The 15,075-nt window shown below is 35.1% G+C and overlaps 1 protein-coding gene across 1 annotated transcript; it reads right to left on the minus strand.

The window, feature by feature from the left end:
- Nucleotides 1-2,423: 2,423 nt before the first annotated feature.
- Nucleotides 2,424-8,030, minus strand: LOC116707979 (cholinesterase-like). Its single transcript, XM_032545685.1, is given in 6 exon segments — nt 2,424-2,736; nt 2,738-2,917; nt 3,443-3,594; nt 3,697-3,829; nt 4,484-4,718; nt 7,619-8,030. Coding segments are annotated over 6 exon segments (1,296 nt in total). The 5' UTR covers nt 7,902-8,030.
- Between the last annotated feature and the right edge of the window lie 7,045 nt (nt 8,031-15,075).

Here is a 15,075-nt window from a genome sequence, read left to right on the forward strand (position 1 = left end):
GTGTGCAAAATTCACATTTTGAAAGTTTCCCTTCCATTCTTCCGTTCTCAACTGCTTCTAAAAACAACCCAAGCGCTTAAAAAGACACCCAGGTTTAAGTTTTTTGCTGCCGTTTCAAAAATCTCCAGATAGTTGCAATTAAGGAAAACTACGCCATTACCTAGACGTTACCTAGCAACCCCAGCCGAGTCCATTTTCTCACGAAGCAACCCAAGCAGATCTCCAGCACCTTTAAGCCTTGTCCACACGGCAGGATTTTGGTCACGATTTTCCCTTTCCGACAACAATTTAGATTGTGTGGCGTCCCCCTACTGCAAACGACAACGCAGCTTTTTGACGGGTAAGCCAATCAGAAAGCACGGTGACGTAAGCACAGAGGGGACTAACAAACGTGATGCAAATATGGCCTACTACTACTAAAAGACAATATTGTCAAAAGTGTTCTATCAAAAGGGAAAATTGATGAAAAGAACTTTGGATTTTGATTTTAGCTTGAATGAGAGATGAATGAAACATATTAATGCAAAGTTAGCCTGCATTCGGTTTAAACCTGCTTTAGTTGCTGCTTCATTTTATTTAAATCTGGGATAGAAAAAAAAACAACAAACAAACAGTGGTTTTGAAATCCTTACTGCTTATTTGAAATTTTTATCACATATTGGAAAAAAAAAATCCTTTGAAGTAAAGAGAGTCAATGGTGCCTCAAACAAATAATGTTTTGCATTACAATGGAGACAAACATAAGAACTACCTCAAGAAAATAATTTCTCTCCAGCTTTAATTCCCATACCTCTTAAACAGTCAATAATTCACTGTTCTACGACATAGAACTTTCTTGATATTTCAGAATATTTCTTTCATATACTCAACAATATTAAGTGTAATGTTTAAGTTTTCCAAAATCATGTCAACACAAATCAACTGAAAAAACAAATATAAATCAACTCGGATAATGTCACTCATTGGGTCCAAAACTGCATAACACAAATTTAAGCACAGTCATTTGTGTTACTTGTAGCCGGCTTCTGCAGCCAATAATGGAACTGATATCCCTTCGCTGTCTGAGAATAGTCAGTCTAAACTGTCAGCTTTCTAGAATGTCATTGTTGATCTACGATGCAGATAAAGATGCATTCACCCTCTTGGATGTTTTACCGTTTTCATGTGTTTACAGGATTTTAATACATGAGTTTTAATCTACTGATTCTGATCAGCAGACAATTTATTATTATTATTTTTTCTATGGACAATAGCACCTAAAATAGTAACGACAATAGAAGGGCAGCATATTCTTTGAGAAAGGTATTGCTTAAGAATCAAACATTGTGGACACAAACCTTTTTGTCACATTTGTTAGACACTGAGTCAGCTTTCATGTTTGAGGTTAGTTCAGATGACCAGAGTTGTGTCTGTTTGCTACAAGATTGAATAGTAGAGGGTTAGAGCCAGTAAGCTCGAACCCTTGAGTCTTAATTTCTTGAAACTCAGAAATTGACATGAAGTAGTTACTCTGCATTTATACAATATCTGAAAACCCTGAGGATGATGTAATAGTTTTGTAAGCTTTTAATGGGTTAATAATAAAAGTTCTCATGTGACGTCACACTTCAGTGAACTTTGTAACTGATGGCCATCTTGGTAGGCAGTTGCATGGAGTTGTTATAGCAATAATAAATAAACTACAAGCTTAGCTGTTGCTATTTCCCCATTGTCACATTTGTATTTAATAATAATGTGTTAAAAAGGACAAGAAAGAATGGGTGACTTCTTGTGTGTCTATAACAAATTAAAAAAAACAGTCAAGGGCACACAGCATAAACTTGTTTTAATGATAAACCACTTTATAAACCATTTCTAATCAGCATAGGAAGCAAGTTATTCAAACAGTGTAAAAATATATATTTTTTGCACAAACATTCTAAAAGCCTTTTTTCAAACTATGCTTTTCAGTGACACCTTTAAGTAAAACAGGCTATAGGGCCCGAGGAACATCATATAGCCTTCAGGTGGTGCTCTGATAATATTTGACATATTTTAAAAAAGCAAGCACCCACCTGTTACACATTAGACATTAAACACATGAACTAAACAGAGAGCAGGAGCTCGGTTAATGGGTAAAACTGATAACTAACAAAATAAGAGGGAACACCCAATTGTAGTGAACAATCCCACTTGAAGTGCACTGCAGCTTGGAATCTGTGAAAGACAAAGAGCAAAGAGATTGTGTGTGGGATTAAGTAATCTTTCACAAGGAATAGCTTCAGTTGCAAGCTTTAATTTCCTCTATGAGCTGAATTTTTGTCTAAAAAATTAGAGCAAACCAAAATGGCGAATCTCAACAGGTAAAACATCTCTTTTCGAGATATGAACAAAAACTTTCCAACTAGAGATGCTTTATATGAAACCTAACGTGTACATTTGTGTCAGACTGTATAGACTGACTTGTTAGTGTGTGTCTCACCTGACATGTTCTGTAATTTAGGCAGGAAAGTCTGCCACAAATAACACTCTTTAGCTTTTAAATTCTTCTTTACTCCTCTGCTATCGTCATTCAAAATGACATACACCTGACTTTTAGCATTAAACGATGGCCAATCACCTCCGTTAAACTCTGGATTTCTGAAAAGGTAAAACAAAAAAGTTTTTAGGTTTCTCACAATCCCTGCATGACTGACTGAAAATCTGTTTAGCCTACCCAGTCCGGGCAAAGTCGCCAAAGTGCTGCATAATCTTCTTGGACACAGTCATTTCATCCCACGTGAACTTACGGGACTCATTCAGAGTATTTCCAAATACATAGTCTATCTCGTAGCCATGCATAACACCCGCCCATTTTGGCCAGGGATTTGGGGATGACATTTGGTCAAAAAAATACAAAAAGGTCTTACCGCCACGTTCTGCATACCTAAAAAAATAATGAAAAGTTTAGTGATCTATGAAGTGCAGTAAAAAAGCCAAAAGAGAAGAAAGCTCTGTCTATTTCAAGACACTGTATTTCGTACACAAAATGATAGTTTTCTGACAACCATTGCACTGCATGTGAGTGGATATTTGGAATCAAAAAGAAAGCTTGATGTGAATGTAATCCTTTATTTTTTATTTCTAGGTTGCCTTCAGTACCAGGTGTCAGAACTGCCAGAACATGTTCAAAACATGTTCATGTTCAAACTTCAGTATCAAATATTTTTTACTATATGGCTATAAGATATTTTGAAAGCTAATTATCATCCATACATCCATTTTCTAACACTCTTATCCCTAGTGAGTTCAGGAGGGGTGCTGGTGCCTCCCTCCAGCTAACGTTTTGGATGAGAGGTGGGGTACACCCTGGACAGGTTGCCAGTTTGTCGCAGGATAATTATCATACTTCAGAAAAAAAAACCAATTAAATAATCTACACAGAATATCCAGGAACAACTAGCTCAATACTAAGCACACATACCTGTCATATAACTCAGTTTTATTTGCTATGGCCCATGCTGCATTAGGGGAGCCGCTCTGCATCACAGCCCTTTGAAAGAGGCCCTGGCTGCCTGGAGAGAGCAGGTGGAACCCCACAGATGCTGCTCCAGCACTCTCCCCAAATAGTGTTATCTGGAAGCAAAAGTAAATGCCAGTGCATTTACATTAATTCATTCATGGTCCATACAATATTACTCTCTGATTTTAGGAAAAATAAGGACAATATTATTTTACCTTGGTAGGATCACCTCCAAATGCAGCGATGTTATCGACCACCCATTTAAGTGCCAAACGCTGATCCAGTAGACCTTGATTTCCCTGGATGTTTGGGTTGTTAGGAATAGCCAGAAAGCCAAGTGGTCCCACTCTAAAAATCATGACCACAAGAAAAAAAAAAAAAACATACTAAAAGAATTCACCATATGTCAGTGCTGTACTCAACATATTTAACTGTCGCTTCCACCTTGTGTTAAAACTGACCATTGTTATCATTTTTGCAGATAAAGTGATGTAAAGGAAACGTTATAAAAAAATAGCACTGATACTCTTTTTTTAATAAGCTGACTTTGGCAGTGTAGTATATTCAGATAGATAAACATCAACCGGTTCATCTTGTGATTTTTTAGTGATTTCACTTCTTCTGGCTGTATGTAGTGAATATGAACATGTTTATATTAATGTTTCAAAGATGAATATTGAACTTGCTCTCATAGTATTTGAGATAAACAGTTCAGTCAAACAGATGTATGAGATGCCTATTGTAGACTTTGTAACAGCGTTTCTCCAATCCTGGTCTTTTATTCTCACTTTTAACTTCCATGTTCCAGATGACTCTCATGTCTGACCAAATGAGTCAGAAAAGAGTTGTAAAAACTTGATTCTGTTGACATAAACTTTGTCTTTGAAAACAATGAAAACTTGATGAAATGCTTTTGAGCAGAAACAGCCAAACACACAGAAAGCCGTGTCGCAAGAACTAGGATTGGGTACACTCGTGATTTCAATTGAAATGTTTTCTCACCTGTAATTTATAGTTACCACAACAACCTTCTGAGATTTACACAAGAAATGGCCTTGATAGACATCCAGGGTGGATGTTCCTGACATAAAGGAACCTCCATATATCCAGACTAATACGGGAACACTATCTTCCGGTTTGGGTGTGGGTGTCTTGAACAGAGGGGCCCAAATATTCAAGTACAGACAGTCCTCACTCACAGGGGTGTTTGGATTCCACATCTCTGCACCTTCAAACCCTGCAACAATATCACATTGTTATTAACAATAAAGTTTGATTACAGCCAGAGTAGTTGCAAGATTATAAAACCTTTGAGTCCATTGAATCCTTAGCCTTTATCACAAGCATTTCACAGATTAGATATGCTGAACTACAGTAGCTCTTAACTATTCTAATCTTAAGGTTAAAGTCTATTTAAAGTCTAAAGTCTATAATGTGCAAAGTTATGAATCACTCCATAATTTGTTGATTATTGACAAGCTAGGAACAAGGCATGTGGTGGAAGAGAGCTTTTTACAAGTTTTCACAGTTGCAAATAATTCCTGTAGATTATTTGAATGTCTTTAAAAGCTTTTCATTGGACATCGGCTGCTTTTTCACTTATTTTCAGCACCAAAGTTTTTAGTTTAGTGTTGGGCTGTTCATCACTCAGTAGAAGGCTGATAATTATAATGATAGCTTTATAAAGTTCATTAGGATACAAATTTCAATCAGCACATAAGGCAAAAGTTCAGTAACTTTCCTCATGAACATGAGTATATTCCTGCTCAAAGTTGTCATGACAAAAACGTCCCCATAAATAATGACTGAAAGAATAAAATGTACAAACCAGTTGAAATTAGGAATATTTCTACCTTTAGCTAAAATGCATGTGACAAAATTGTTGGCATCCTCTGTCCATAACAGAATACCCCTCAACCGTCATTTAAATAACTTGAAAATTACAATTACAATTAAAAAGGTAATAATAAATAAACATCTATTGAAAATTAACCAACAAAGATCAGATAATGCTTTTCAAATAAGGTTAAACTAAATCATTTTAAATAATAAACTAATGAACAGTCCTGGACAAAAATGATGGCACTTTTAGAAAAAAATTAAAAAGTTCGAACAGATAGGGATATGTTCAATAAAAGTGTGTCTTCTAATTAGTATTAAAGGTAACTTTAAGCTTGTAGTCAGTCAGTGATGCTCCTGCGACTACAGCTGCACATAATTTATTTAGAAGTTTAAGGTATACAGGACTTTAGTAAACTTCTCTGGCTGTGGCTGCAGGTGGAAACTGATGACAAACTGAAGGGAAGGATAATATGAATGGTAACCAAAGAGTGTCAATGATATATTCGATTTGTTGAAATAATTTAAAAAAATGAAAGTATTATTTATGCAAAACATTTTTCGTTTGAACAGTCACTCTGTTTTGACAAATGTATATACGAAACCACTTCAGATTAGGTCACTCCACTAAATCCTCCTGATGACAATGTCTTGTATGGGTAATATTTTTAATGCATCCTTATAGGACAGACTACCTAGTCCAGTCTTTACAAAGAGATCAAGCAGTTCCTATAGAGGGATTATTTGTTTGCAAACACAGCGGATGCTCGCTCAGCTTGACTGCAGCAAGGGTCGGTTGGCCTTTAAAAGCTCACTGGTTGCCATGGTTACCCGCATTTATCTTGCTGTTATAATATTAGCCAGCATTTTGTCAGTGTACTACAACTCATTATCACAGTGTGATAAAATGAATTATGCTACAACATTGACATTAGTGAATGAGATGAGTTCTAATGACCCATAAGCATTAAATTTAGGTGAATCAATAAACGACGAGACAAAATGGCCCAAACGACGGACATTACCCAATACCAACGTGTAATCAATTTGTTCACCGTAAGATCATCAGCAATCATATCTTGAGTCCCTCCAAATAAGATAAACATATAGGTAGTCAGCAATATCGAACCAAAACAGGGATTTCCTAAAATGTAATTTAATTTGAAAAAAAAATACTCATATTTACCATGCAAAGGACAAATAAAATACAATAATTTCTTCCTAGTTTGGTCACATTGAGAGGGAAAACAAGAATGTTGCAGCATTCATCAAGGCAGGCGATAAACTAAGTCATCAGAAATTTAAAATGCAGTGAGTTGAATTGTTGCATTCAACCTGCGAATTGTAAATTATTTTATTAGCCTATTGTAGTATTTTTTAGCCTAATCAATGAGAAATTAACTATTGAAAGAAATCTCGGTTCTTTATGTAACATTAGAACCAGCTGAGTACTGGACCAGAGAGTCCTACCCAACTCTCCAGTCGTGTCAGTAATATGTCATGGTCAACAGTGTCAAGTGCTGCACTGAAGTACAACAGAACCAGAATTATGGTTCTTGCACAGTCTGTATTTATATGGATGTCATTGAAACTTTGACGTGGGCAGTCTCAGTACTGTGCTGAGCCCTGAAACCAAAGTTGTTGGTTGTCATTAGGAAGCTATTTCACTGTTTAAACATTACTTTTTCAGTAATTTTGCTGAAGAATGGGAGGTTGAAAATTTAAGTTATCAGTAAATGTATCATAATTTTTGTGAAGGTCTTTTTCATTAGTTATTGCTTGAAATGATAATGTTGAGCCACAATTCCAAGACAATGTCTGATTTTCATTGGTTAATTTTTCCTAAAACTCTACTAATTTCACTTTTGTCCATTTCAAGTTATTTTAGTGACCATTGTGGGATTTTTGGTAATTAACATTTGACATTTCTCTTCCTATGTCCAGTGTTATAGCCAACAGTTTTGAATTACTGGTTTAAAGGACTTTTAAAGGGTCAGTTGAGAATTGTGGTTTAAAGAAAGGCATTAACATTTAGGTCATTGCATTTTTCCTCCATTGAGAATTTCTGGCCACTTCAGTTTTGCTACCTCAGTTTTACAAATGTCCCCCACATCCACCTTGCAATAGCAGCAGATCATCTTTTTGTTGTTTTTTTACTATTGTTTTATTTTCCTAAATTTAGTCAATGCAAAGGACAGAACTTCCATCATATTAAGACAAGTTTTTCAATGATAAACAATATTTAGGTGAATTAAACATATTTTGAAATATCTTTATTTGTGTAGTATTGAATCATACCTGGAAACATTTCATCTCGCAGCTGGTAGCAGGAATTTGGTAAATCTTGGGCATTTTTCACATCATCCCATTTACTCACAGGCACTGGAGGACGGAATCTTAGGATAGAGCGAGGCACCCTTGCATACGGAATTCCACGAAATGCTTGAAGTTGACCGTCTAGCACATTAAAAACATTCCCTCGAACCTTTCCACTTACGGTGGAGATTATAGGTTAATTTTCATTGGCAAATGATGTAGTCAGGATGAGAAGTAGCAGAAGCAAAGGCTGAAAGTCTGCCATGGGAAATCTAAGAAGGACAAAGCAAAGGAACAGATACCCATTATTATTCATTCAAGAACTAACACTTTTAATAAACAGTGATTTTACTTGATTTTATCCTCCTTGCTATTCAACTATATTCACTTCTTTCATTGTCTGATTTTATGGGATCTTATTTTGTGTTCTGTTTAAATATCCATATCTCTCTATATCTAGTAGTTTTTATTTATTTATTTATATTTTATATATTCTTTCTGGCACATTTAGTCTATGTTTGTCATGTGAAATTTGTCACAAAAACATCACTTGACTCAAAACATATGCTTTTCACTTTAAATAGAAACTAACAGAGTTAGAGTATATTATGCTTTGAATCACTTGTTGTGGAAAAAAAAACATTGCCAAGCACTGTGAGGACAAAAATGAATTAACTTCAACCAATTATTTTTTGCTGTCTGGAAATTGAGCCGTTTCAAAAATCCCCATATCTCAAGATACAATTAATAAAACTCCGCCATTACCTAGATTACCTATAGCAACCCCAGCCGAGCCCATTTTCTCACAACCCAAGCAGAACGCCAGTACCTTTAAACTTAGTCCACAGGGCAGGATTTTTGTTCCTGATTTTCCCCTTCTGACAACATGTTGGATTGTCTTGGCCCAATATCGCGTCTTGTGTGGTGTCCCTCTACTGCAAACCAGAACGCAGCTTTTTGACAGGTAAGCCAACCAGAAAGCATGGTGAAATAAACACGGAGGGGAATCCCAGACAAAAAAATAACACACATGGTGGAACTAGAGTCCGGTGGACATCAAAATTGGAGGACTGTCTGGTTGATATGTGGAAACACCGTGAGCCATGCAGCTGTACTATGGTACGCACTGTGCAAGAAAATAATAGTTTTTGAATTTTTTAAAATTATCTAATCCTCTTACACAACCTACTAACACAATTGTAAAGAAACCTTATTGACCGAACGGGACTGTAACGCAGTTGTACAAAGCATAGATGAACCATAGCTTCCAGATCAACAAAAAGAAAGTATGAGTCTAGACCACAGGCGTCAAACTTCAGTCCTGGAGGGCCTCTGCCCTGCACCTTTTAGATGTTTTATGTAAATTCCTTCCTCTTTCTTCTAAATTTCATCTCTCCTGCCATATGTTATTTATTTTATCTGTAATAATTGAGAACTTATCTACACAAGGAGGAGGTAATTAAGCCATTTCATTCCAGTGTTTTGTACCTGTGACACATCTAAAAACTGCAGGACAATGGCCCTTGAGGACTGGAGTTTGACACTCCTGGTCTAGACCAAGGTACAAGAGAAATCAACAAAATCGGTGCTGAAGGGATCAACCCTTTTGAGATAGGTAAGGAAAACAGGTCAGTCAATGTGGACAAGCCGCCTCCGAGCTCTATGACATTTCATTGCTTAGTGAACACGAAGAGTGCGCATAGCATGGAGGAGTTGTGCGGCTTGGAACATAGTTATACAGTAACGTACACATGTCCGTCTCAGCTTGGAGATAAAAGCTACATTAGCTAAGCTAATTTTGCTAGTTCGGCAGTAAGTACTACAGTAAATACCACTGATATTTATCTTAGTATTACAGAGAGGTGGAAGAGTACTCAAAAATAGTGGTCGAGTAATATTTGTAGTGTACTTATGCTGTTTTCAAATTAGATAGGAAGAGATGAGAGCTGGTTTTGAGTCTGCGGACTGTTTCTTGTTGTCATAGCAACTCCGTAGCAGCTGCCTTCCAGAAAGACTGTCAGTTACAAAGTTTCCGGAAGTGTGGCGTCACATGACAACTACAGGATTATTTGTTTGTAAACACAGGAGAATATTCAACTGCCAGAGAACCGTTTGACAGAACGAGGCCAGCAAATGAGACGGTTTCGGGCAAAATAACGCTGGACTCAACAAATTGCACCAAAATGTCAAACTTCACTCAGAAACATAAAGATAGAACCCCGAATAACATATTTAGATAGTTTATCAGCAAAAATAAAAGTTGATTTGGGTGTCAGTTTCAATTTAAAGTGACAAGAGTGCCCAAAGCAGTTCATTCTGAAAGGAGCTCAAAATTATGGTGTACCACTTGTAAAGTTACAAGATAAAAATAAATAAATAAATAACAGTAATATTTTTGGTTTATATAACCTGTCACATAAAAAAAGGGTGTTTTTTTTTTCCAAAGTCATAATTTCATCATGTTGTTTGGATATAGCTTTACTTACGATTTAATGAGATCTAATCCCTTTAAAAGCACATTCCATTCATCATAGCATTAAAATCCACATATCACCACTGTAGAAGCTGAAGCACATATAAGATGTGAGTAGCTAATCATTTTACAATGCTTAAATTCATACGCTACTTTAAGTTTATGCCAAATAAACATATCAACAGACAAAATACACATTAAAAGTAAATACAATGTACAATTAACAAACCTTTTCAGTATTGGCATGGGCTGCCAATGTTTCTTGTTGCAAGGTGAAATACAAAGTGAAATACAAAGTGCTGCACTAACTGCTGTAACAACTGTACTAACTGCTGCAACTGTCATAACTCCTGTACCAACTGCTCTATTTGGGAAAAACCAAGTAACTGTTATACAACAGCACTAGACAGAGCGCAAATTCAAAAAGAAATGTATACAGCTCAAAACAGAAATCAAGGACTTCACTACATAAACATCAAAATTACTGGCAAAAATAAAATGTATTCAAATTTGCTGCAATAAAAGCCGTTTATGGTTTCTCACATTATTCATACATTTGTAAAAGTCAGCATTCCAAACTAGATATTTAATCCACACCTTTTAGAGTACAAAATAAATATTTACATTTCAAATTAAATATTTAGTTAGGAAGCTAAATATTTAGCCTTCAAACAAATGTTTAGTTTCCAACTTGATGTTTAAATATGCATTTTTCTAACTATATATTTAGTTCTAAACTAAATATTTATTTTCCAAGCTAAAAATTTAATTTTCAAACACTTTTTTTTTCAAAGCAACAAACAGTTAATTTTCAAGCTATATTTATTTTCCAACCTGAATATTTAGCTTAGACCTAAATATTTAGCATTTATGTTGCTGGCTAATCTAGAAACCTAAATTATTATGAATCATTTCTGCCTGTAGCCACTAGGTTTTACAATACCCAAGTCTGAGTGACTTAAATCTTATTTTCTCTGCACTCATTTATATGTTACTTATAGATTCATATATTTGCATGTGTTAGTCATTTATTTATTTACTTATTTATATTTAGACATATTGAATTATTTACATCAATCTTGGGTATATATTATAAACTTTGTCTTTTGTGACTTTGGACGGAGTAGCTTGCCAACTAATAAGCAATTTCCCCTTGGGGATCAATAAAGTCTATTCCACAAGATGAAATTGAGTGATAAAATCCCCTCTTTTAATAATTTTTAAAAAACTGACTTAAAACGTATACTGCCTTGTTGAAAAACGTAACTTTAATAATTAGAAACTTGCAAAAACTTGTACTGCATCAAAAAATTAACTTGATCTCATAAGCAGATCCCTCTGTTATATGTTTTTACTTTTATTTTTCTTTTTGCTGTAATATACCCTTTTTTATATGTATTTGGTTCTATTTTTGACACTTTTTGTTATGAAAACAGCATAACTAAAAAGGTACACATTGTTTTATTTTAACAATGTATATATATTTATTTTATGAAGACAGTTTCATTTCTAAACGTTTTCTATTATTGTTAGACGTGTTTTCTAACCAAAGTTCTCTTCTCAGGTCTTCATTTCATCATCCCTGCAAAATGAATTTAATTCATTATCCATAATGAATTATGGTGTTCCAATATGCTGAGCCCTTATGGAGTCGCAAGGGATGCTTAGCTTCAGAGGTCAATGGGCGAAAGGTGACAGGTTGGACAGGTTGGACCCTGGACAGGTTATCATCCATCATGGGAATTTAATTCAGTTGCAAAATAAAATGTGATCATTTTGATCAAGATTTGTGTAAATTATTTACATATACTGTTGGAGCTGCTTATGAATTTCTTTATCTTAAAAAATTGTGATCTTGAACAAACATGTTAATGAATTGAAATACGGTAAATCTGATGAACATAGGATTGTTCATTCTACACATATTAACCATATAAAAGATTAATTAAAAAATGAAAATTCCTCCATCAGCACACAAAGAGACATTATTTCTATTCAATTTCTAAACCCTGTTTATTCTTTTCAGGGTCGATGGGCCAGAGGTTATTTCAGCTTTCAGTGGATGGTTGTGAGTATTTACTTGTCTACAAAACATTTCATAGCTTTTGCACAAGAGAACATTTACTCAAATAAAGCATACTTTTAACTGTGTGCTTTATTTTTGTTAACATAAGCATTTCAATCCATTATTTTTCTAAGAAACATTACATATACATCACTGTTTCTTTAGCACAGCTTTTTTCTCTTTTTTTTTTCACTGAACAAGACTCCAAAACACTTCTTTATGCCATAATACCACTAATTGGCTGTTTGCGGATAAAAAGTTGTCTGCCATGTGTATGTAAGCAATATGCAAGGAATCTCATGGGAAATGTTGGAGTCAAAGCTCGTCATGTGGAGTTTAGTGCTTAGTCAGGAAAATATGTTTTGGTATCCACACTGGTTTCCTTATTTATCCTAAGAAATGCTGACAGTGTTATGTGTAGTCCTGAATGAGTCACTTGTGACATGTGCCAATGAAAAATGAGATACAACACAAAGGACAGGAAACATAGTCTCAGGTAAAAATATATAAAATATAGGAAATGAGAAGGAAAAGACTAAGCGATAGAGAAAAACTCTTCCAGCAATGAAAACAGTGAGAAACAGCTCATTGTTGCAGATGTTACATAGAAGAATTGATTTTCCTTGGATGAATATATGCTGTGTTTATATTTGAATGTTTATGCTTAAATTATTTTTTTCTCCAGTTATACCTGTTTGGTATAACTGCTTGAAGCTATTTACAGGCTGCATTTGTTTTTTTGTTTCATTGACAAACATTAAGCATTAAGCTCATTGGATAATTTATATAATTATATACAAAATTTCACAAGTTCAACTCCAGATTAATCCAGATCATTCATTGGGTTAAAAAACAACAACAAAAAGCAAAACAAAATTTACCTACTTTTTCTTTTTTTTCTCCATACATTTTTAAATCAATTTTCTTCCTACTGAATACAACTGTCATGAAGTGCGGGGTGTGGCGGTGAGGCAGACGCTGTAGACCCAGGTACGGAGTAAAAATGGTGGTTTTAATGCACAGAGTTACAAACAAAAATCCAACACAGTCCAAAAACCGAGGCAGCACTGCTGAGCGGAATCCAGGGCTCAACGGAGGTAGCAACAAGGCATACGAATGGACTAGACGCCAAATGAGACGAGGACCCGACAGAGACACAGGTGACACTAAATACACACGGGGTAATTAGGGAACGAGAAACAATCAAGGGGAAGACAGGACAACACGAAGACTCGGGGACACAGAAAACTCTAATTAAATACACAGAAAACACAGAACATGACAACAACAGTCTTTGATTTACCTACCGATAATTTAACTCCCCAGTTATAAGCCCAATTTTCAACAGATTTAATAGCATTTTCTCATACACTAATCTTACATTTTTCCCTTTCCTCCACAAGACTCCATCATCAGCAAATAATGACTGCATGAGATCCTGATGTACTTCTGTAAAAACATCATTAATCATGATTGAAAATAATAAAGGACTGATAATACTTCCCTGTGGAGTTCCATTATCAATTTTATATTTATCAGATCTTGTTACTCCTCATCTGTACCCATCTGTATAATTCTATTAAACAAAAAATCTTTAATCCAATTATAAGTCCTTCCTGTAATCCCCATTTTATATAACTTTATAAGTAACCCTTCCATACCATGTCATATGCTTTCTCAATATCAAAAAATATTGCTACCACTACTTCCCTATTAATTTGAGCTAATATCTGATTCCAAACACACAACTGGATCCATTGTACTCCTTCCTTTTCTGAATCCACTTTGACATGAAGACAAAAGTCCTTTATTTTCTACATAATATGTGATCCTTTCCGTTATCATTCTTTCCATAATCTTTCTTAAATATGAAGTAAGTGCAATTGGTCTATAACTTGAAGGGTTTGTTGGATCCTTTCCCAGTTTAATAATTGGCACAATAATTGCTTCCTTCCAATTAGAAGGTAATCTTCCTTGTTTCTAGATTTTATTATATAAACCTAAAAGTTTTTCTTCAGCTTGATTCCCTAAGTGTTTTAACATAATATAGCATATCTGATCTTTTCCTGGTGCTGTTAATCCTGATCTAAATATTGTTCTCTTCATTTCTTGCATAGAAAAAGAAACATCCATGACATTACCTGGAGTTGTTTCACCTTCTAAAATAAAATCATTTCAATCATGAACTGCAACTCCAATTTCACACCCTGTTGTTTCAATAATAAGATGTAAATGTTTGTGGTTCGGATTCTCCCCCCGCCCCCTTTCTCAGTATGTACGAAGCCTTGGTGGACTATATACGTATATTTTGGTGACTACTAATAAAAACCAGATCCAAATCCAATTTAGTTGACTACAGCTGTGCAATACATGCAAAATGAAATATAAGTGCAGGAAAATAATTAAGTAAGATGATGAAGAGAAAATACATGGGATGTGTGTGTGTCCACCCCCCCATATATATATATATATATACAGTATATATATATATATATATGAGATATATATATTTAAAGATGTATGCATGTGTGTTCTGCAATGCAATGGGTGCTGCTGCCAAAAGAGGAAGGAATTTTCCTGTGATCAGAGTTTTATAGATCTGACATCATGGCGATTCCAGCTGTGGTGACTCCTTCCTACATGAAAATGGGTTAATGCTGCATTCTGTGTCTCAAAGTTTTGCCAGTCTCTTTTGTTCTTTTTGTTCCTCTCATGACTGTGCCAAACACAGGCACTCTGACTTCTGTGGTTTGGAATCAGTTTCATAAGTAGGGTTAGTTGTACAATAGATCACATCCTCTGCATAAACTGTGTTGGCAAAACGCTCAGTCAGACAGATACTTCTTTCTCTGCACTAAAGTCTTCTATGACATAGACCTTTTTTTGTCCCTAGACGTCCTA

Source organism: Xiphophorus hellerii, chromosome 18 (genome assembly GCF_003331165.1).
Source record: "Xiphophorus hellerii strain 12219 chromosome 18, Xiphophorus_hellerii-4.1, whole genome shotgun sequence".
In the NCBI taxonomy this organism is placed as follows: domain Eukaryota; kingdom Metazoa; phylum Chordata; class Actinopteri; order Cyprinodontiformes; family Poeciliidae; genus Xiphophorus; species Xiphophorus hellerii.